Source organism: Arachis ipaensis, chromosome B09 (genome assembly GCF_000816755.2).
Source record: "Arachis ipaensis cultivar K30076 chromosome B09, Araip1.1, whole genome shotgun sequence".
Lineage (NCBI taxonomy): Eukaryota > Viridiplantae > Streptophyta > Magnoliopsida > Fabales > Fabaceae > Arachis > Arachis ipaensis.
The window spans coordinates 13,935,873-13,961,001 of record NC_029793.2 but is presented as its reverse complement, the minus strand read 5'-3'; the positions used below and the strand labels follow the sequence as shown (position 1 = coordinate 13,961,001).

General features: G+C 32.7%; 1 protein-coding gene across 4 annotated transcripts; it reads right to left on the bottom strand.

Annotated features, from left to right (window-relative positions):
* Positions 602-10,676, bottom strand: LOC107618161 (transforming growth factor-beta receptor-associated protein 1). 4 transcript variants are annotated; one of them, XM_016320124.2, is made up of 14 exons: positions 9,340-10,674; positions 7,789-8,064; positions 7,073-7,269; positions 6,594-6,735; positions 6,034-6,315; positions 5,869-5,941; positions 5,295-5,343; positions 4,296-4,557; positions 4,107-4,162; positions 3,693-3,761; positions 3,478-3,589; positions 2,518-2,607; positions 1,815-1,985; positions 602-1,016 (listed from the first exon to the last, which is right to left on the bottom strand). In XM_016320124.2, the coding sequence occupies exons 1-14, from the start codon at positions 10,483-10,485 to the stop codon at positions 924-926; spliced, it is 3,018 nt and encodes a 1,005-aa protein (XP_016175610.1). In that variant the 5' UTR covers positions 10,486-10,674; the 3' UTR covers positions 602-923. The 4 variants fall into 4 exon arrangements, with proteins under 4 accessions (XP_016175610.1, XP_020968175.1, XP_020968176.1 ...); XM_021112516.1 differs by lacking the exon at positions 602-1,016 and adding an exon at positions 1,258-1,613 and having other exon boundaries at positions 9,340-10,676; XM_021112517.1 differs by lacking the exon at positions 602-1,016 and having other exon boundaries at positions 1,843-1,985; positions 2,441-2,607; positions 9,340-10,676.

Below are 25,129 nucleotides of genomic sequence, written 5' to 3'. Positions count from 1 at the left end.
GAATATTTTGAAAAAAATATTCTATTAATTTTAATATTTTTGACATAAAAAGAACCTAATTATAAAATTAAAAATAGTATAAAGACCCAATTAAAAAAAAAGAATAAAATCCTAATTAAAAATTTGATAAAACTATAAAGATCAATAAAATAATTAAATTTAATTTATTTTTAGATAATAAAGGTGATCAAATTATGAACTCTCAAATTAAGAAGAAAATTAAAACACTTTTTTTAAATAATACTCAAACAAATTTAAATTAAGAAAAACCATATTTTTCTCTTTCTAATGTTATTCATTATTTGTTTTTCTCACTCTCTTCAACTTGCATATATATATATACCAACTTTATCACTTGTCATCATCATTTACCGTGGAATCATCTTTCTTTTTTTTTTCTTTGACCAAAAGACTAATATTGATATTCTTTATAACTGTCGTTCTTACATTTTTTTTATTGCATTCATAAATTGATATATTTAGATTTAATTTGTCTCCAAATTTACCAAAAGGCCGAATCCTTTTTTTCTTAATTTTTGATCCTCAAACAAACCAGTCTCAATGTTTCAAGGGCCAACCGGTAGTCCATGCCCTCATGAAGTAGAATGGAAGAATGAGCTATTATTTATATATAAGCAAAAATTTACAATTTACAATGTCAACAAAATTTTACAGTGCAGCTTGTCAAAAGAAAAAATGGAGAATACAATGGGGAACTCATCACAGATTTTACAGAACCATCGTGTGGTGGTCAACTATATGTTAGAAGCTACTACTCTAAATGCTAACTACATAACTGAGCCATCATCAACATATATTCCATATTCCAATTTTGAATGAATTTGGCATTTTATATGGAATGACAATTCAAAATATTCTGCCGAGTAATATTGGGATCTAACACCAACATTTTGGTTTTGACATCAACGACTTACAAGCCAACCCGGTTTAATTAGAACGTCTTCCTTGAAGTTGCGACCCGAGACTGAAACTGACTCACCTTGACGGCGATAGCACTGTAAAGGGTTCAAAGCACTAGTAAGATAACGCATGCTTGATAAAACAGACTTCCACACAAATCGGGAGAAACAAAATTTTAGATAAGAATTATTAATGTAGTCCAGCAGAATAGAAACTTTGGTGCTTCCCAAGTTCAAAATGCCTATAACAATTATAGTTGGGAAGAATAATAGTTCTTATCATGTGGGAAACAAGTTTGCAGGCATATACATATCGGAAGCAAACAGAACTCCCAACTTAATGAAGCCAATAAAAATGTATTAATAGAGGTTAACTTAAAAGGATCTCTTTATGGACCTAAACAATATTTTGGTGTTAATGTTTGGGACATCACTTGTGCAATGGGTATAAATGAAAAGACAGTCCGGTAACAAACATTCCACATTAACACAGGGTCCAGGGAAGGGCCGCGCTTAAAGGGTGACATATAGCGAAGCTAAACTTGATAATTACATCAATGCAAAGGGTGCAATGAGTATAAATAGATGAAAGAAAAACACAATTTTCATGCAAGGCTTGACTAGCTCCATAGGCAAACATTTCAAAGTGTTGCTGCTCATTTGTAATGGATAGCTAGAAACACACTGCAAAAGCTGCATCAGAATTCCATAATTTTAACATGGGACTGAAGCCTCATACCACCGAATCCTAAAATTTACCTTGTTACCCAGCAATGCACATCAAGACATTCTAAAAGATGCATTTGGCAACAGTCTACCAGAAAAATTATGGATGGGATATGAATGGATAGAAACAAAAGTGCCATCAATTGAGAGAAGAGGTTGAGTACAAACCTTGTAACATATTACAGTGTCATCCGGGTACATTGCGAATAGCTTTGTACCAAGGCGTGCATCACAGGAGTCACAGAGACTCTCATCATTAATCTGAACATTCCTTGATCTTTCCTCCAATCTCGACAATCTTGCATCCATGTCTACGGCTCGTGATAAATTATGCACAATCTGAGAGAATTTAGCTACTGACATTAGTGGTGCACTAAACTGGCTTGGCTACAAAAGCATGGACACTATTGGGCACTGCATCCATGTACACATTTATACTGTTCCATTTAAAGAGTTCTTTTTTCTTTTGAATCTTTCAACTGGCACAGGTCAAAAGAAAGCACAAATTGTTATTTCAAAATGATTGTCTAGAGAGGAATTTTTTGGAAAAGAATAGTTCAAGCCCACTAGGAATAATGATCGGACAAAAATCATCATATGGTAGAGACTAAGCAAAACGGTAGTTGAAATGAGTCACATACGGTGTCAAAATGTGTTTGCAAATTGGTTATACTTGCCAAAAATCTTGAGGAATATGCTCAAGCTCACTTGGAGAAACTTTCCCGAGGGACTCATGCCCATTATTTTCATGATAACAACTACACATCTTAACTGCTCAGTCTAATTTAAGTTACCTTGTACTTTTCTTCTCGTGTTAAAATAAGATCAGAGGTTAGGGCAATCCATCCGTAAGGAAAGAATTATGAAGTACCTGCCCTTGGTGATGATGATGAACTCTGGCCCTGAACATTCTTAATAGAGTCTCAGAAGCAAGTTGAAGCGGCATATCTGGTGACAATTTCTGCATTATAAAGCCAATTTTTTTAGCAAGTAAAAACCCAAAATTAACAATTGCACGTCTCTTTTGAATGCATTCAACAGTGTACAACAGGAGAATTCAAAACAGAGTCAGAATTTTTGACAATTCAGAGAGACACACCCATCCAGATCGGTAATACAGCCCAAAAACAAAAGTATTTGATTAAAACATTCATGATGGTAGAATCTACAACTTAATATATATATATATAGTGCAACTAGATATCTTTTAAAAATTGTCCTTTATTCAGCCTTTAGAGGAGAGAGAAAATAAAAAGCAAATAACTTCCCTAATTTTTTGAATAACCGATACCGTAAAAGTAGGTATAAAAAATTAAAATAATATATTATTAAATTTAAAAGCTGACCAAAGGCTGAAATTTAAAAGACAAGCATATATATATAAAACTTGGAAATTAAACATGAAGAATGCACCAGATGTATCAATTATTAAATGAGAGATTCAAAAAGAATCAATAACCTCTCATTTATCAAGCAGCAAGAAATACAATGTTCTAAGTATAAGGTGCAAAATGGAAAATCAAGTACTTTACAAGCCTTCCTTACAAGTCAGGTTAAAGGCTTCCATTGTGTGTTCATTGAAAATTTTGATTTTCTATATGCATACTGTGTGGCCACCTAATGCAGCTACTCAGGCCAATTTCTAAGAAAATAGGGAAGAGGAATGTGGCTGGGTAGGGTGGAAAACAACCATCAATTCTCGTGAGTGATTAACTGCTTCTTTATATTAATCTATCTTCTGTGTCCAATGATGCAGGTTGCAAAATATTCACTATTGTAGTATAATTGAAAATGGTTTTAGTATTCAGGAGAAGATAGAGTAATATAAAACCTCTAAAACTTGCAAAGGGTCCAATGATTCTCCATGATTGTGGAGAAGGCGAACAGCAGCATTAAACATGGGCTCCTTACCATCTTGTGGATCCAAATACATTTCAAGCAACCTGAGGCCATCATCACATTTAAGAATGCATAATTCCATTACAATGTGCAAAAGAACTTCTAAATAGATAAATAAAGTATTGAAAGGGTTCAAGGGAGACATACTGCATGTAAGCATCAGGTCTGCCAATTTCAGCACAATACTCCTCAGCAGCCTCGCTGTCTTCCAACTTCCTATGAGCCAACAGACATAATAATATTTTAAAATATAAATAAATAAAACGAAAAATAAAAAATATTTTTCCAATCTAACACCTTGTAATTGTTTGCATTTAAGTGTTCTATTGCATGTCACACAAATTAACCAGAGAATTACAGAGAAACTGGAGAGCGTTGCTTCTATCGTTTTAATGTATTTTTATTTATTTATTTATTTTATTGAGGATACCTGGTCCTCAGATATCTATTTAATATCCTTCTCTTCTTGTTAATGATATTTCTTCTTTTGTCAGATACTAATAATATTCAGAGGAGTCATGTGAAAGAAAGTAAAATTTTGAAGCTAGCTGGGTTACTCACAAAGCCAAAATTTGGAGGACCAAAGTCTCCTGCCCCAGTCTTCTATACAGAATAGCCTGCCAGTGTCATATAAGCTCAATAAATAAAATCAGTGTATGATAATGATCACAGACAAAGAACTTGGTATAAAATACATACTAACCAAAGTCAGATAAACAGAGTTTAAGATAACACAATTAGAAGACTTACCTTTTCTAACCATAACTCTGACCCTTCAATCAAGTCAAGAACTTCTTCTGGATCATACAAGTCAGACGATTGCAAAAATACTTGCAGTCTTTTTCTTACACTAGTCTGAAAGATTGATATCCCAGAGGTACTCTCAGTATTACCACTATCGAGATTTTCAGACTCAAATGCTTCAATAGCTGATTTAGCAAGCGATAGGGCATACAACGTGTGCAACTGAGTGTCATTACAATCTTGCTCTTCAATCAACCACTGGAGAAACCTACAATGAAAAGAAATCAGGTCAACTGGAGGTACCTAGAGCGTGTTTGGGAATCATTGGGAAAAGAGTAAAGACCTTAAAAATAATATGTTTTGGTAGAAATGGAATAGATTATAATCGAAACTGATAACCTTAAGCTAAAAACAGCTTATAAGCGAAACCAATATTTTGAAGCTTATGAGTATATTAAACTGCATATATACATTAGATTTTCAGCCAAAAAACTTGTACCATTGCATTTACTGTAAAATAGTTTATTCCACATAACCACACATTTTATTAATCTGAATAAATTCATTCATACAGCAAATACAATGGTAAGCACAAAGAGTGATAGGGTCTAATCATGGATGACGATACTGCACCATCACAGCACCAATGCCGTATTTAAAAGTATGGGAAAAGATGTAAAGAAAGGAAAGACATAAAAATGTGGATGAGATTTATAATGGTTAAGTGATTGTATGAGATGCAATAATAATTAACCTACACTTCAAGTACAATAACAATATAATTATATCTAACTATTTCTAACACTATGAAAAAGCTGCTATATTTAATTATATGTACATGAAAAACATAAGACAAATTAAAACAAGACAAAAGAATCACCAATAGCATAATAAAATCCTCAGCCAGAATATCACCGAAAACCTTAGATAACATAGTAAAATCCTCACATATTATCATGAGTTTGAAATAATAAGCATACTGCTAGCAGATACCACAATGAATACCTTTGTAAGATTTCTACCTTCTGTGGATCAATAGCCGTAACAACTTCATCTGCAACAAGAAATGAAATGACATATGACTGATGATTTCAGAAATACAATAAATTAACAGAAACAGAAGCATAAAGATCACTGCTTTAGAAACCAAGATAAAAAATGGTCATATATATATATAAAATATAACCTACTCAGTAAATAAACCTGTTTAACTATGGAACAAAGAAAACAGAACAGAACTTCTTTGCAGAACTCCCTAGATTTGAAGTATTTTGCTAGAGAGCAATTTTTATTATCTCAAGAAAAAAAAATTAAAAAAAAAATGAACAATAAATAAAAACTTATTGCACCAGTGTCTAACACTGATATTTGAGAACGCTTTAGCTGAGGGCATCACAGCAATCACTTTCTCATAAAGACACCAGTAATTAGTATCACTCTATGATAATAACCAATGAAACAAGTAGTTCCAAACTTAATGAAACACATTATATAATACACAAAAGGCACAAAAAGTAAAAATTACATAAATCGTGTGAAATCATGTGTGTGAGCATTCTTTAAGAATCACAAGACAAACCAGGATTTAGTTGGACTACTCGTCTGTCTGATGTTAAAACTTTAACTGCAAGAACCTGGCTGATATCGGCAATCTAAAATTAAAAGGCCAAAAGTTTCAGATCATTAATTAAATAATGAAATTGAGCAAAACATATTTGCATTAACAACTGTTTATCAATTGTACCCATCCTAAATGTTGTAGAATCAAATCTTGGTCAGATGACTCCTCAAGAATTTTTGCAGCTTCGGCTGCAGCAATCTCCTTGCCAGAAACAAGGTTTTCCCTGCTATCCCGTATATTATTATTATTATTATTCAAGGCAGTGTCTATCCAGAGGCCAGATGAATAGTTTCTTGCTAGTATGCGCCAAATAGAAACAGCTTTTGAGCTCATTCCTTTACTGGCACATAGGAAAGCCAGTGTACGTAGGTGCCCAGACTCTTCCAACATCTGTTCCAACTCTTCCTGCACAAGAAACGTATCTCATAAGATCATCTTTCAGGCCTTCCAGGCAATTACCATTATATTAAGCAATGCAAAACAGGACAGCACAATAAATCCATAATAGGAAAAGGAAAAATTAACTGCTCAAATCTTATCCATGAAGCCAACAACTCGATCTTGATTGCTTTAATGAACAATATAAGATGTATACAAATCTCTTCAAATTATCAATAGGCCCTCCTTATATATATAAAAGTTCCGCAAATATCAAAACATTACCAACAACAATCTGCACATACCACAACACACCAGTTTGTAGAAGATGCCAGCCGCTCCATGTCCTCAACACGATTTAGGGCTCTATAAAGATACATTAATAGCGTGTCAACTCCCTCCCTAACTGATTGTGTTAGGTCCTTTTCTCGACAAGCCTCCAAATATCTGTACAAAATGACATAATATTGACAAATGTGCTTATGATTAATGAAACCAAGTCTAAAGATATAATTACAAATATAAGAAAGCTTTCATGTGCATAATTAATTAGCGATCCTATAACAGTATAATATTTAAAACTAGATATTTCAAAAAGATTCTTTTTCTGCTTAGTGCTTATGACTCATGATCTGCCGGAAAAAGAAAAAAAAAAAAAAGAAAAGAGTCCCAGACTCCCAGGAACAGGTGTATAGGATCTCTTCCATTGGTGTCTAGATGAATATCAGTCAACAGCAACATACTGATTTGGAAACTGAAACAAATAACTGAACGGAATTTAAACCTGCTAATGTTCTTGATTGCTGACTCCAACAAATCAGCTCTATTCGGTGGATTCAGAAACAGGTCATTATCTACAATTGTTTCTACACCTGCTTTCCTCAAGAAAGAAGCTCTCTGGATTGTCATTAAACCATCATCTACTACAACTTCAAGTGGGGCAGGTGGAGGATGCAAACCCCAATACCGATTCCTAGGAACCTACAAAAGCCAGTTTGAACCTCTGTACCACATTCATACAGCACAACCTTCAAACATTTGACCAATTAATATGCATTAACAACAAGTGCAACATTTCACAGCATAGAACAAAACCTAAGAGAGCAAACTATGAGTTAAGCCTGCATATGAAGTTGAAATTTATTAAGCACATTAAAACTCCACAAAATAGGCCAATGTATTACAAAATATAAAACATAAAGTTAAAATAGGCAACCGTAAAAAAGTTTATTTTCTTTTCTTATATTTATATATGCCTCAGATACATAAAATTTGTCATTGTCAAGCAAACAAGTCGCATATGGTTTCTATAACAGTAAGACATCCCCAGTTCAATAACGTGCAAACAATTTCAATGAAAATTGGCAAGACATGTCACAGAGTTCAAAAGTAAAACAAATGACCAGACAGAACCCAGAAGTGAGAACAAACAAGCAACAAAACTTTGAAACATAACTTATGAAAGCATTATATAACATAGCATGAAGTGCACAAAAGTACCAGTAAAGACCAGCGATTCGGATCTTGCATTATAAATGGGAATACTTCAGAAGGCTGCATTGTCTCTGAGAGCAAAAAGTGATCCACTGCCTCTTCAAAATGCAAGTCAAAAAGTAACAGAAACCCCACTTGAGCATGAACAAATGAGAGCAAATCTTTTGGCATTTCACCTTCAGCCTCAAGCTCCTCCACTAAGGATACCGCTCCCTTGTAATTCTTCTTCCTCAACAGATCCTTTATTTGTTCTTCAGAACGTAATTTCTGGTAGCATACTACCTAGTAATATAGTTTAAGAAACAGATTAGAAAAAAAAAAATCTTTAATGAGCTATAACTATGAGAGAGTGCATAGGTGACTGTTAAACGAAACATGTTGCTTGCATTTTGAAAATCAATCCAAATTGAAATTATAGACATAGATCAAAGATAATAAACTAGGACTAAAGTAAGTAAAATAAACCATAAGAGACATAGTTAGTTCAGTAATGGAACTCAATCAGATGCAATTGGAGCTTGTTATACCAAATTCAATCACATAAACTAGAAGTGAATTCAGATACAATATTTAATATAGTCATTCAACTCAAGTCCTTTTTCTATCCCTTTCATTGAAGTGAGGCCATAAACCTTCATTTGTATTATCCATCCTATACCTAGGTTAAATAAAACTCAGAATCAAACAAAGGTTGATTGGTTTCAGATCAAAATTCAACTGAATACCATGTTATCCAAACATGGGCACAGCTTTGTTCCATCAAAATGGATGACTAGCAAAATACAAATTTTGCAAGTGCTTTACAGCTACTGATGATAATTATTTCTAGCGGTCAGTGAAAGCTGTCACATTCTATACAGTGTAAACTACATACATAGGGTTAACAACAGTCACCTTACATGGAGTAAGATTTTCCAAATGAAGAAATCATTCACACTTGAGATAGCAAGTAGAATAATAAGTAGGCAGTAAGTATAGCAGCAGAAAGATCACTTTAGCCAAATACATACACAAGAAGTCACAGATAAGCTGAGTAATCCACTGAAGATTGCGAAAAAATAGATTTTGATTGTTTACCACATAACCCTGAATTTAAAACAGCTCTAATGTTAAAGTATTTTATTCATCATTATATTTTCCAAATCAAAGCAACAAGTTCAGAAGTTATCCTATTTTGAGTACTTGAATTTTCTACAATAACTTGGATGAAGTTCTGTACATTTTCAGTCTTTAGTTATTTTCCCCTGAGCATGGTATTTCCAAAAATAAATTTCTCAAACAGTTTTGGTCATTTTCATGAAATAGTCACAGAGCTACACCTCTACAAACAATTTAATTATCTGCATCTTCAAGCAAAAGGCCTATCTTAATTTTATCATCAATCCACAAATCCAGAACCATAATAAAATCTAACAGAAACCAAGCAACTAATTAAGCCAACCATATCAGCTAAAAATAAAAAAACCACACATTATAAAACAAAAACAAAAACAAAAGTAGAGAGTATATTCCAAATGAAGGTCTAGTGCCATAAGATCCACACTGGAAGGAACATACCTTGGTAGCAGTTGCAACAGCAACAAGCTTCCCACCCCTGTCTTCCTCACTTGCAACAATACAAGGCCCGATTCCTTCCCCACCAAACGGCAAAACCTGAACACAACTGCCACTTCTCTTATGATACAACTCAATTTTCCCATCACTCACTATCACCACATATGAAGAAATCTCTTCCACGGAGTCCAATCCGTGACGAAACACCAGACTACCACCCACCGGCTGTCCGTGGGGATCAACAATAATGCCCACATTGTCCACTAACAAGAGCACTCTCCACTCCTTCCTTAGCAGCTTCAACCGCGGAGGGCGTGACACATCCGGCAAGGAGAATATAACCCCACTCTGTCCGGTAACACTAGAAATCAAGCTATAACCATTGGCAGTGCCAACGATAATCGAGTCATCAAGCCACACCATGGTACTAATAACACCATCAACAAACTGAATCTCTTTCAAAATCACCAAAGAGCCGGTACCCCCACCACCCAAAACAAGCTCAACAAGCAACAACCTCTTCCCAGCAACAACTGCGAAGACGGAATTACCCTCACCGTGGGCCTCCCCTTCCTTATTTACCCTCAATCCATTTACCCTAACTCCACTCCCCAATCTCTTCAAAAACCTCTGACCACCACCACCACTGCTGCTACTAGCTTGTTCACCGGAACCCTCAGACTCAGCACCACTCCTCACCCTCCTCGCAACCACCGAAACCCCTTTCGGAAAACTCAACCTCGCCGCGTGATTAGTCAGCTCCGAATCCACCAGAAACAAAGAACCCTCTGAAAGAACCAAAACCTTCCCCAACTCAACAAGAACGAAAATTGACTCCACGGGCGAATCGCCGACAGATACGCTTCTCTGGAACGAAAGCTTATGCAAGAAAGTGGACTCACCGGTGCCGCCGTTGTGCTTGGGGTGATCTGAGCCGTTGGATGAGGCGGAATTGTTGAGATTTGTGGAGAGGGAGAAGAGGGTTCCGGAGTAGGTGCCAACGTAGAGGAAAGCGTGTTGAGGATCGGAGGGTGACGTGGCAACGGCGAGGGATCGGATGGTTGTGGCGCGTGAATGGGAAGAAAGGTCGAACTGCGAGAGTGGCTCAATCACTGTGCGGCTCATGCTGCTGACTTCACCTTTCGCCATTTTTTGTTAATTTTTAAGATGGAATCAAATGTGGGGTTATTGGTGTGATGAATGTCATTGAAATTGAAGATGAGGTTGGAGTGAGTGTTTCCGTTGCACTGTGCTGTTGCTTGCGGCAGGGTCGAAGGGGATCTCGGGATTCTTGGTAGACGCCTGCTTGTTGCTTGCTGTTTTGTGTTTTCTATGCTGACAAGTGACAATCAACTTTTTTTTTTTTTTCCTAGGTTTAAAAATTGAAGAAATTAATTTTAGGGCAATTCACCATAATAAATAAACTGACATCTAATATTATCAGATTACACAAAATGCAAAATATATACCAAAATGTATTTTTCTCATAATTTATGTAAATCGCAACAGAAGTCCTGCGGTTTACGTATACACGTAATCCGCTATAGGAGTGCCGCAAATTACGTTATAAGGAAAGTAAGCATAATCCGCGACAGGAGTGTCGCGGTTTATGTGTGAATGACGAGTGTGCATAAACTGCGACAGAAGTCTAGCGGTTTATGCGTTAGTATAAATGCGCTTTAGGAGTCTCGCGGATTACATTTGTGGTGGTTATAAAGTTTTTTAGAGAGAGAAGGAGAGGTTTTCTAGAGAGAGGAAAAGAGAGAAAATTCTGGGTTGGTTGAGTTGAGATCGGGTCAGGACCATGACGAAGGCACGCAGTCTTTACAGGCTCAACGACGTTGCGCACGTTGCTGGCAACATAAACGAAGAGGTTAGTTTAGTTATTTTTAGTTAATGTATTTCGTATAATATTTTTCCAATGATTGTGATTTAGATTATATATTTAAATTTAGATTTAAATTATTATTTTAAAATCATAAAATTTAGTATTTAATTAATTTAGATTAAGGTCTTGAATCGTTTATACCTTTCATTGAATTTTGTGATTAGAAAATAGGAACGGTATGTTACCTGTTTAAACTTTAATATTGTATTTTTTGTGTTAGATTACTTTAAATTAGTGTTAGATTTTTTATATGTTTGGTTTTTTCTGTCACATGCTCCAACCGACTAGGTGTATTTATAGTGTCCGGAGGCAGCAGAACATGCCTCTGCATGACAGGATCGTACCCTATTTGGAGAGGGCTGGTTTGTACCACCTGGCGAGGCTCAACGCCAGGTGGTTCTGGTTGGACGAGCCGTTAGTCAGTGCTTTCATCGAGAGATGGCGTCCTGAGACGCATACCTTTCATATGCCTTTTGGAGAGTACACTATCACGCTGCAGGATGTAGCATACCAGCTGGGGCTGCCGTGGATGGTTTACCTGTATCCGGGTGCTTTACAGATTTTGAGAAGCTTATGGAAGAAGGCAAACCGGCGTGGGAGAGGTTTTAGGAATTGTTTGGCGAGCTTCCACCACAGAATAAGGTAAAGCAGTATACAGTCCACTTCACCTGGTTTCATGAGAGGTTCAAGGTGCTGCCGGATGATGCTACGGAGAAGACCGTACGCATATATGCACGGGCTTATATTATGATACTGCTTTCCACTCAGTTGTTCGGTGACAAGAGTGGAAATCGGGTTCATATACAGTGGTTGCCCTTTGTGGCGAGGCTTGATGATATGGGCAGTTATAGTTGGGGGTCGGCAGCGTTGGCTTGGCTATATCGTTGCATGTGTCAGGTGGCCAACAGAAACGTGACAAACTTGGCAGGCCCCCTGCAGCTACTGCAGTCATGGATTTTCTGGCAGTTTTCTAGCCTCAGGCCGCAGGGATTCGACACCTATTCCTTCCCATTGGCTTCCGGGTATACATATCTGTACAGTTAGACTTGAACTGTAACTTTTTTTTATTATGGTTCTACCTGTTAACTAGGTCATTAGCAATTTATACATGTGTATATTGTATTCGTTCAGGTGGGCCACCTACTTGCCGACATTCGACCACAAGGAGGAGAGAGTTATCCAGTGTTGCCTAGCGTTGGACTGCTTAGGTGATCGAGATGTAAGTTTATTCATTTTGTTTCCATTTTTATCTAGTAATTAACTATATATTTATAAGTTAATGGACTAATAAATGTGTTCTGTCAATGTTTGTAGATTGTTTGGGAGACTTATGCTTCGCTCGACGTGATGGCTGTTGTTCATCCAGAGATTCTTACAGAGGAGCATAGTCGGTTATGGTGCGCATGCACTTGCTTGATATACTTCGCCATCATTGAGTGGCACCAGGTTGATAGGGTGTTGCCATAGCTGGGTGGCGTTCAGCATGAGCCTGAGCCGACCTCGAATATAGACTGGCTCCATGCCAAGGATGGGAGGGGTGGGGACAGATGATTCCCGAGCTACTATCAGGTATGGCACCTTAGTTGGCAGAACAGGGTTGATGTTGTTCTGAGTATCCCTTAGATGCCTGATCCCGGGCCGTCTGCAGACTTTCTGCGATGGTGGTACAGAGTGGCCCATAGATTTCTGTCGCTGGATTCCTTGATTGCCGATCCTAGGGCCGAGGAGATCAATCAGGTGTTGTTCAGAGAGGGTCGTCACAGGCGCCTTCTAGGGTTCCGATGCCAGACGTGCCTGATAACAGGCGCGTCGAGCGACGACGACGCATTGGTACCCAGGCTACAGAGCGGGAGTGGCGATGGCTGGATGACATGATTCAAGATGACAGATCTGGTGGCGACGGAGTCAGACATGCTGATCATCGTGTCCGGCGTGGGCGTCCTTAGCGGTGGTACATCAGGGGTCGCATCTGGTGGTCCTGGTGATAGACCCACTGAGCAGGCAGGGACGGGGTCCCAGGAGGTTCCTCTTACACATGTTTCGAGCTCCCAGATATACCATGAGATCCGTGGACAGATGTATGATAACCTAGCGGCCCGACTTTCATGATGGATATGGACCACAAGGTCAGCAGTTCATAGTTCTATTCCGACTTTGCAGATCTCATCCGGGATGACGACCCTCCGCATTTTCAGCACCAGACCCCCAGGATCAGGTGCCGGAGACCCAGCACCAGATGGACGTTGCACAGGGGTACCGCCCAGATATGGAGGATATGCAGCGGTACCAGTCGCAAATGTCTGACCCTCAGGGGTACCAGCCCCAGTTTCATGTAGACCTAAATGATCCTGCTAGCAGCCCGTATGACAGTTGGTTGGGCATGGAAGGGACGCCTCCATCTGCATATGGCGTGGGCATGTCCGTCGATCCTCCAGTACAGCAGCGCCAAAGGCCATCCAGAGTGAGACGGGCCGCTCGATATGGTACAGGGTCGCATCTCTTAGGCACATTTGGACATGACTCTCACGAGGAGGATGAGGACAAGCAGGAGTCGTAGCTGTTTATTTCATGTTTTCATTGATGATACCTATGTATGTCAGATTTGTCGTGTACTTTTGTATATTATATGATGGTATTTAGTTTATTTCCATGGACTTATGTGTGTTATGTATGTTTTTGTTTACCATACACTTACTTTATTTTATGTTTATGCAAACTACTCATTAACGCATAAACTGCTAGACCTCTGTCGCGGTTTATGCACACTCGTCATTCACACATAAACCGCGACACCCCTGTAGCAGACTATGTGTATTCGTAAACTGCAGGATCCCTGTCGCGGTTTACATAGATTATGGAAAAAATGCATTTTGGTATACGTTTTGCATTTTGCATGTAATCTGATAATATTGGATGCCAGTTTATTTATTATAGTGAATTGCCCTTAATTTTAATATATTATCCGTTTAAAACAGTTTTATATTTAATTATACATTATTACATCAATAAAAAAATTATATTTTATATTAATTGTATTATTTTCAATCTTACATTGGTGTAACAACAAAAAAGCTAGAATATGGCGACAACTTCTTTTTTCTACTAGAAAACATAATAAAATTTCAAAATTTTATCTTCACAATTTAAGGAATTTGAATTTAAAAAAAAAATGCTTATGAGTCGGAAAAAGGAAAAAAAAAAACGACTGGGATTATAATGGTTTTAGAGTCATAGTATATTTGTTCCTATTTTTTAAATATTTTGTTATATAATCTGCTCATTTGTTTTTTATTATTGGGGATAGAAGAAATTTATATTATTTCAAATTCATAAAATAAAACAACTTATAAAAAACTAATTAAGTATAATTAGAAAATTTCATTCAAAAGTTCCTTTAAGTGTAATAGTATTTTTAAATAGTCTATAAAATATGATATGAAATAAAAATAGCAAAATATTACATAATAAAATTTTATTTAAATAAATAAGTATAAATAATAATTTTAAATATTGAAAAAAAATTAATTGGCAACAAAAAAGAAAGTTATTCTAATATGATAAAAGGTATATCAGTTGGTCCAGTTCAAAATTTTAAAATCTCTCATTCTAATTCAATACTAAAACAAAGCCCATCATTATTCATTAATATCAATTAAAGATTTTAGTTAAAGTGATTGATCTTGGTAATAATATGTTATATTCGAGTTCAAAATTAGGTTTAGTCTAAACTCTAAACAGTGTAGTGTGTAAGTGACTAAGTTAGTAATTATTTTTAGAAACTAAAACTGAAATCGAGACTGAGATTTAATATTGTGTCTATTGTTTATAGATTAAAATTAAAATTTCAACAAGTGTAATAATCCGTGCCATGCACGTGATAAGATTGAAATTATAATTTTAAATTTTTTTGTTAAGATTAATTTGAATTATAATAATTTGATTAATAAAAATGTAACATATTATGTATTGTTTATTTTTTTAATCTAGTATTAAATGTATTAACTCTAAAATAGTTATTAATTAGTTTTAATAATTTACTTTTTTCAATAAATCAAATATATATATTCAATGTGACCATAAATAACCTAGTAATACTTAGACCCACCAACAAATTTTTATATGTTGTTTTACTGTCAAGTAAGAACATATCAAAATCAGCTCAAAATAAATAATAAATTATTAGAGAATTCTAATGCACAAAATTTTCTAATAAATAATAAATAATTTAAACTCACTAAAAAATAACTCAACACTTTTCTTTGATACCTGCAAAACATATACCTGAAATAATATTATATCAATGTTATATACAGTTTTACAATCATCGACCGTATTTACTATACGTGACTCCTTCTTAAAAGTTATTCTACATACGTGTGCAGTCGAAAGATAAATTACTTGACTTTATTTTATTTTTCTAAATTACTATAATTATGCATTATTCATTAAATGCTACTTGTAATATAATTGTAATATTGTAATATAATTATAATAAAGATATTTTTCTAAAATAAATTTAGAAGAGAAAATAGTGCTTTCATTTTGGAGAAAAAATGAATTCATGAAGAATTGACACTTCACTTTTATTAGTTGATAATGTATTAAATATTGATTTTATATAATTATAATAAAGATATTTTCCTAAATTAGTATAATCATGCATTATTCATTAAATGTTAATTGTAATATAATTATAATAAAGATATTTTTCTAAAATAAATTTAGAAGAGAAAATAGTGATTTCATTTTAGAGGAAAAATGAATTCATGAGGAATTGACACCTCACTTTTATTAGTTGGAGGAAAAATCCAGTTTTAGTATATTTCTCGTTATTATATATTTTTCTCTAATCATCATATATCCAATGTTTTCTTTCCTTCGTTTCAGCATTTTGAACCTGGGTTTAACTTATCGTAATTCTCACTTCTCAGTCATTCTATTAGATGTAGTTGATAACTATTGAAATTCTTTGATTAACATAGGAGAAAAATATATTATTATATGATAGAATTAATATGAATATATTTTGTTATTAAATACACAAAGTTAATGTAAAATAAAATTACACATAAAAAAACAAAGAAAATAAAATTAAAATAGCAAAAACGATAAAAAGATTATTTTTACAATTTTGTTTTGTCATTTTTATGTATAGAAGATTAGAAAATAATAAACTTTTGATTAAATTAATTTTGTATTTGTTGTATTCAAATTAAATAAGTAATAAATTATAGAGTAAAGTATCGTTTTTGTCCCCAACGTTTGGGGTAAGTCCTATTTGTGTCCCTAACGTTTAAATCGTCCTATTTGTATTCTTAACGTTTATAAAAGTGATTCAATGTTATCCTACTATTAATTATACTAACAAATCAGATTATATTTTTTATTTATTCTCACTTGGATGTATTCATTCTCAATTAGGTCTCACTTGGATGTATTCGATTTTAATATTATACTCACCATTTGTGTTTAACTTCAATTATGTCCCTAGAAAAGTGAATTATGTAAATGTTGTAGGAATTAGTTTCAACATTTGATGAACTATTTTTTGGAGTAGATCATCGATTCTATCTCAGACATTTGTATTCTAACTTCAAGAAGAGATTTTTAAAACTCAAACTAAAGCGCTCATGATTTGTAATTGACGGCAGGATAACATTGAATCACTTTTATAAACGTTAGAGATATAAATAGGACGATTTAAATGTTAAGGACACAAATAAGATTTATCCCAAACGTTGGGGACAAAAACGATACTTTACTCTAAATTATATTATTTTAATTTATTCCTTAAATTTATATATCATAAAAATCAAATCAATATATATAATTTTAAATTGTGTGATACTTAAATATCTAATCAAATCAATTAGTTGATATAATTAATGCATCATAATGAATTGTATTTAATGAGTTAAACAAAATAAATTAAGAAACACTCTCGAAAACATGCTACGTTGACTCTATCATTAAATGTAAAAAATCGATTTTTATATAATAGAATCTATAATATAATAGATGGCGAGAAAAAGAAAGATAAATATTTTAGATCCTAGGTTATTTTATTTGGATGTTGTAATGTGGGTATCACATTATTTTACTTATTCTACTCTATGGACCTTTTTGTAACTTTATTTCAGTATCAATAGAATTTCACTACCTTTTAGTAATAAATTAAAATCCAAAATAAAACTGAAAAAAAAAGTAAAGAATATAAAATTATTGATTGAAATTTTATTTTATTTTTGTTATTATAACAGGTATTTTTATTTAATATACCAACACTGTACAAAATTAATCGTAAAAAAGTATAAAATATAAATAAATATACTGAATTAAGAGATAAAATTATATTTGTTATCTCATTTTTACTTTTAGCAGCACAATAGAATATCATGTACTCAACATAATTTAAGATGCAAATTATAATTAATTATACTTTTTATTTTAAAATATTTAAAATTAATCTTAATATAAATAAAAATAATTTAATATATTAAATAAATTAATAGAATAATATAAGTTAACTATTTTTTTGATTAATTTTGTTATTTTTTCTGATTACCTTTAAAATTATGACTTTTTTTTTAATAATTAATCTTAATATAAATAAAAATAATTTAATATATTAAATAAATTAATAAAATAATATAAGTTAACTATTTTTTTATTAATTTTGTTATTTTTTCTGACTATCTTTAAAATTACGACTTTTTTTTTAAATTTGACCGTGAAATAAAATTAGAGTTGTTGATCTACACCATTAAAAAAAAATAATACTATGTAATTACATTTGTACATATAATATGTTCCTAAATTTTTATATGCAAAACTTAAGATTTTGTATTTCTTTGTTTATGCCATAAATAAGTATTATTTACAATGATTCGTATTGATTTAAAAGCTTAAAAACTTTTGTACGTATTAATTTTATATTTAATATTAAAACATAAAAATTTACTATGTTATTTTACTATTAATGTATGTAGTATTAAGAAAATAAAAAGAAATAGAAGAGATAAAAGACTACAATAAAATAAATAGAGAGAGAGAGTTTTTTTTTTTTAAATTAAATATCACATCCGTTTCAATAATAATAAATAAAAATACATCAACTTGATATCTAAGAGAAAATGATGAGATAAAATCATAACACAGTTCTAAAACAAAAGCTTAAATTAAACCATAATATCATTACACAACACAAATTGAAAGTAATTTCACACTATAATATACCACACAAACAGGTAAATGACTTAAGTTTAATTACGGAATCTTTTTTATTTATGCATACATGATAACACCATAGTCTATAAATGCTCCATGGATAACATATCATATATTGCTCTGAAAGATGAGCACGGGAGTTGAAGAGTGTGTGATGGTTTGTGTCAACGATAGTTGCCTTCTTGCGACGATGCTTCATAGGAAGAAAAAAATTGTTGTAAAAGCTACCTAATGAAAGAGTAATTGGTAAATGAATGATATTTTCTTCTAGCATATATGGTCTTTTATAGTGGTAAAATAAAAATGGAAGGAATAAAATTTTATATTTTTATGATATGATATTACGTCATATTTGTGTAAAACTACTTTACACTAATAGTGTATCAAAATTATAAATTGTACCTTAAAAGGATCAACTTCGATGAAAAACGAAGAATACATTCTTATTTTATAAAGTAGTAAAAAAAATAATAAATATAAAATTATGAGTTTGACTCTCAAATTTAGATTCATGTACCACAAAAAAACACTATATATAAACTTGGGCAATTTACATAAATAAATTGTTACACCTTCAAAATTACGCAATTACATTGTTTTCAAAATGAAGACGCAAATACATTGTTTCATATATCTATAGAAACCACTACTGTCACTAGTGGTTTACATAAACACATAAACACATAATCTGCTGCTGCCAATCGCGGATTACGTTCAAATGTGGCAGCACAGAAACCGCTAGAGCCTGTGCGGTGTCTGTTTCTTTGGGGTTGGTCATAAACCGCTACTACCAATAGCGGTTTATGTGCATAGGGCTTCGTGCGTAAACTGCTAGAGGCTATAACGGTTTACATTGAATATGAAAACAAATAGTAAAACTAATATTTATCTAAAAAAATAATTACAAAACAAATAATTAATGGTATATACTATTTAAATAATATCATAAATAAAAAAATTTAATTTATCATTTCACACTATAATTTAAAAAATATAAATATACATATAATAAATTTTTTATTTGTATTTATTATTAAATAGCAAATCAAAGAGTGAGTACTCACTCTTTTTAATAATAGCAAATAAAAGGGCGAGTACTCACTCATTTTAATAATAAATATTTAAATAAAATATAATTTTAATAAAAAAATAAACTAAGACTAATTTTTTTTTATTCTCATCTCTTTTAAAATTTATAAACCAAGACCAAAGAATATATATTTTTTGTAATTGTAGAAGCCTTTTGTTAAACCGCTACTGGCAGTAGCGGTTTCTATAGATATATGAAACAATGTATTTGCGTCTTCATTTTGAAAACAATGTAATTGTGTAATTTTGAAGGTGTAACAATTTATTTATGTAAATTGCCCTATAAACTTTAGTAAAACAAAAATAAATATGTAAATTATTTATTATTAAGGTAATTTTTTATTATATACAATAATTACATATCATATATTAATTTTGTTAAAATTATATAATTTTTCATAATATGATTAGAATCATTATCTTCTATCATAATCAAAGAAATCCCGGACAATGAATAAGAATATTATACCTGATATACACATATTGAAATAGAAATATATGTCATGAAATTTAGAAATATAAATTCTATTATATCTGATCTTCCTAAACAAACCTAAACAACTCTACACTAATAGCCCGTGCTATGTCGTGTTTTTCAAGACTTATATTTAGGAACATATAAAATTTTAATAATAATACACGGGTAATTGAAATAGTTTATATACGAATTTTTCAAGTTATTATTATTATTATTATTATTATTATTATTATTATTATTATTATTATTATTTTTTAGAAATAGAAATTAAAATTTTAATAATATTTTTTTAAAAATACACTCGTTTAATTTTTTAAATTCTAAATTCACACTTTAGTCTCTATATTTATCTTAAATCAAACATATTACTTAAACATAGCTCAATCTTATTTGATGCAGTTGGTAGTTGATATGAGCAAACAGATTGAAGCTCACCTTATTTCCTAAGGCTGTTGAAAAAGTGATGATGAATAATTCACATCAAAGTAATGGTGAATTTGAAACGGGATAATTGGAGCTATATATTTTCCTAATATTATTATGATGTGCCCTCATGTATCTTTGCTAAAATAATGGGCAATGGCATAAGCTACTATATGTACTAAGCTTGTTGAGCCCAGATGCATGTTTCATGTCCTACGTTCAATAATAAATAATAAATGATTAAGTTGTCGTGTAAAAATGAGATACTATTGCCGAAAAATACTTGAACGTTTCAGAGAGAAAATTTATTCCCTTGTTCTAAGACACTTAGGTAACATTTATTTTGACATAATAGAATTTGAATTAGGATATTGAGATTTAATACTGTGTTTATCAGTAGTTATAAACTGAAATTAAAATTTTGGTGATTATGTCGGTAGTTTATGTCTTGATCTTTGCCATTCTATATCGATGATTCTCTTCCTTTTTTCGTATGTCTCTATAGATTTTATCTCTTTTCTTTTTTTTTTCTTTGATGTTGCGGAAAAAATTTTAGTTTCTTTAATTATTTTAAGTTTATTTGATTAGTTAAATCCGATTTTGCAATCTTATTTGGTAATCTAGAATCTTAATTTTACGAGCTGAGTTTGAATTCATTGTGATTGTTGTGTGTACATGATTGATTGTGCGTGAGTTTATGTCTTATTATATATAACTCAAAAAATTCAATCTTTACATCAATGATTTTAGTTTTTTCATCAATGGTTTAAATATCTTATTATGCCTGTGTTTTTATTTTCTTTAATTAATAAGAGTATTTTAATATTTTTTAAAATTTCAATCCTATATTTATTGTAAAAAGTTTGTGAATTATGGAAGGTAGGAGAATATGATGAACAGTGAGAAAAAAGAGGCAAACAAAGAAAAATGACTTAAAAAGACTTGTTTGCCGAAATTAGAATGAATGATCACAAAAATGAGTATTACTATATAGAGACTATTTGTAAAATTAATTAACTATGATTAATTCTAAACTATTTTCTAATTATAGCTTCAATATATTTCTAACCATGATATAACAACTAACTAACTAAGATTAAAGACTAATGACTATTATAAATAAATTCTATATCAACTAACATTCACCCTCAAACTAGAGGTGTGGATGTCTAGCAACCCTAGTTTGCAATAGCAGGAAAAGAAGGGTCCTGGAGCCTGTGTCTTGCTAAGCAAATATGTTGTTCAGTTAGCAGAAGTAATAGGTAACAATTTGAGAATCCCTTCATTGGTTTTATCCCATACAATGTGGCAATCAACCTGTATATGTTTGGTGCGTTTGTTTGTGTAAAATTGGATTGATTGCCATATGAAATGCAGATTGACTATCACTATACAAGATGAAAGGCTTCAAGTGTTCAAGACCAAGAACCTTCAACAGTCGAATGCAACACTGTCTGTTACTTGCTACTCTTCCATGAAATGAGAGTTGTCTCTAAAAAGAAACAATACCCTGAAACTGATCTTTGTGTGTCTGAACAGGTTGTCCAGTCAACATTAGCAAACTTGGTGAGAGTGTAGTCGTTGTGCAGAGGAAAAAAGAGGCTGGTGCTAGGAGTTTTCTTTAAATATTTCAAGATTCTCAAGGCTACTTTGAGATGGTTAGTGATTGAAGACTCTAAATATTGGCTTAAATTTTCCACTTCAAAGGATATAGTACTTGTGAGATATTACAGTTTTCCAATCAATTTTCTATAATTGGTAGAATTAGCAATCGGGTCTTCTGAGCTCTTAGACAAATGGATTAAATAATCTATTGGTGTTGACACCGGCTTTGCATCAATTAGGCCAAATTTCTCAATCATGTTAGTAGTATTTTTCTTTTGGTATAAGGCTAACCCTTTCGTGCTGTAACTCTATAAGCCACCTCCATACCCAAGAAATATTTAAGTTTGTCCAAATCCTTGATGCTGAATCTATCATCTAATATCTTCTTAACGCGGATGATTTTATTTGCATCATTTTCTGCCAAGACAAAGGAATAATCTGATTTAGACTACACATAACCAGATTTAGATAGGACAAAGACAAGTTTGGTATTTTGTTGTCGACTCGCCTGCTTAAGTCCATAAAAAGACTTGTTGAGCTTGCAATCCTTGAGGCACCTTCATGTAAACCTTTTCAAGCAAGTCACTATACAAAAATGCAATGTTGACATCTAATTGTTCCAAGAACCACCTCTAAGACGCAACAACAAAGAGAAGAACTATCAAGATGGTCATGTAAACCATAGGGCTAAACGTGTCAAAATAGTCAAAGCCGATAGTTTGATTATACCACTTTGCCACTAATTTGGACTTGTGCCTTTCCACAGAACCATCCACATGAAATTTGACCTTGAACACCCATTTCGAGCTAATGCTATTCTTTCTTGGAGGCATCTTGGTAATAGTCCAAGTTTTGTTACAAGAATATTGACCTTAGCATTAATGGCATCCTTCCAACAAGCTTACTAGACAGCATCATCGTATGTTTTTAGTTCTGAGATGGCAACCAATGCTAAAGAGAAGGCTTGAAATTTGTTGAAAGATTATTGTATGTGACATACTTTAAAATCGGGTATCTGCTGATGATGGAGTGAGTTGATATGAAGGAGATAAGACACATTAGTAGTCTTTGAGCTAAGTTGGAGGGTTTTCTTAACCTTTGTGATCTTTGGGTGTTATCTAATGAAGTTTGCTGTGGGAATGCATGTTGTGCATGAGATTTTGATGCATCATCATGGGTATGATAGTGTAGTTCTTGTTTTGGTTGGTGAGAATAATTTTTGCAAACTTGGCAGATTCTTGTCAACCGTGTCATGAATGTGTTGTGGTGTTTGATGAATGATGTATGGATGTAATATGAGTCATGCTCATGAATGCCAAATGGATTGAGATTAAAACAAGGGGCATTCATATTCTTATTTCTTAGGTGCATTTACCTGTGTTAAAGAATCAAATGCATTTTATTGTGATAGGGAAAAACATCATAAAATTGCACATATCTAGAGATTAAAAAAACACCCTTGTGTTAGTGTCATAAAACATATATCCTTTGACATTTGAACACCATAAAAACACACTTCCTAGCCCTTTTGTCAAGCTTTTTGCAATGAGAAACTAATGTAAAAGTACATGCTAAGCACCCAAAAAATTTTAAATGCAACAAATCTGGTTTGGAAGTAAAAAGTAATTCATAAGGGGATTTATTTCTCAAAATTAAGCTTGGAATTATGTTAATAAGATGAATAGCGTGTGTAACGGCATATGTTTAAAAATAGTATGAAATTGATGAGTGAAAAAGTATAGCTCACCCATCTCTAGCAGATGTTAGTATTTTCTTTCAACATCACTATTTTGCTGAGGTATTTCTACTTAAGAAGTTTAATATTCAATTCCTTTTGAGGTGAAAAAATGAGAGAGATTGATGAATTCAAGTCCATTATCAGAATTGAAACATTTTATGGTCTTTCGAAACTGATTTTCTATGTAAGTAACAAAATTCTTTATTGAACTTTGAACTTTAGATTTGGCTTTCATAAAAAATAGCCAAAATAAATATGGTTTTGTCATCAATAACAGTAAAAGATATCTATGTCGAGTATGAGATGTTGTGACCAAAGGCCTCCAAATGTCTAGATGTATAATGTCAAAAGCTTAAAATGATTTGCTAGAACTCTTATCAAAAGGTAATTTCTTTTGTTTTTGCAAAATGACAAAAATCACAAGGTTCCTTTTTATCTGAATATTCAACGAGAGGATAATCCCTCTTTATTACAACTAATCTATCAATAGCTAGGTATATGCTCTAATCTGAGATGCCACAACTTAGCATTGGGTTTTATTCTATTTTGAGAGAGGGGGGTCTAATTCAGAGAAACTTGTAGCTGCTGCTCCATGAATTTGTGATGCAGGCACTGATAGTGATTTAGTGTCACTTGTGCTTTTATTTTTAGATGTGGATGTTGATGCTAATGTAGTGGTGTTTGGTGTATGTATGTGAGCTTACTGTTGGGATTGTCACTGTGTAAAGACCATCCTTCTCATTAGCACACCCAATCATTTTTCAGTTTAAGATTTTAGTAGTTCTTGAAACAGACATCAAATTGAAAGTAAAAGTTGAAATGTATAGTACTTCTGTGAGATATAGACTATTTGAAAAAATCACAGTTCCAACAATCTTGATTAAAGTTTAGCTACCATTAGGGAGCTTGACAAGAATTGGTTTTATGTGATAGTAATGATAAATATTTTCATGAATGATGATATATGGTCAGTTGCTCCACTGTCAAGACCCAAGAATTGGAGCAAAAAGATTGTGTAAGAAGTATGTGAGAAATATGTGAGCTCATTATGAGAGTGTAGTGTGTTATACCTGTTTCTATTTAGGAATTGATGCTGATTTGGTTAGCTAGAGGATGTTGTACAGTGTTGCTGTGTTGAAGAAGTGCAATTAGTGTGCCTTTTTATTCCTGAGATAACAAAATGCGTGAGCTATATTACCATCTTCCTTTTGGTTTGAATGTGACAATTCATTGTTGATCTCTTTAATTTGCCTACCAGCAGCCGAATTCGCACAATTTATGGCTCAATTAAATGATCCAATTTTTGGCAGTAAGAACATATCTTGGGAGCACCTTTACTACTACC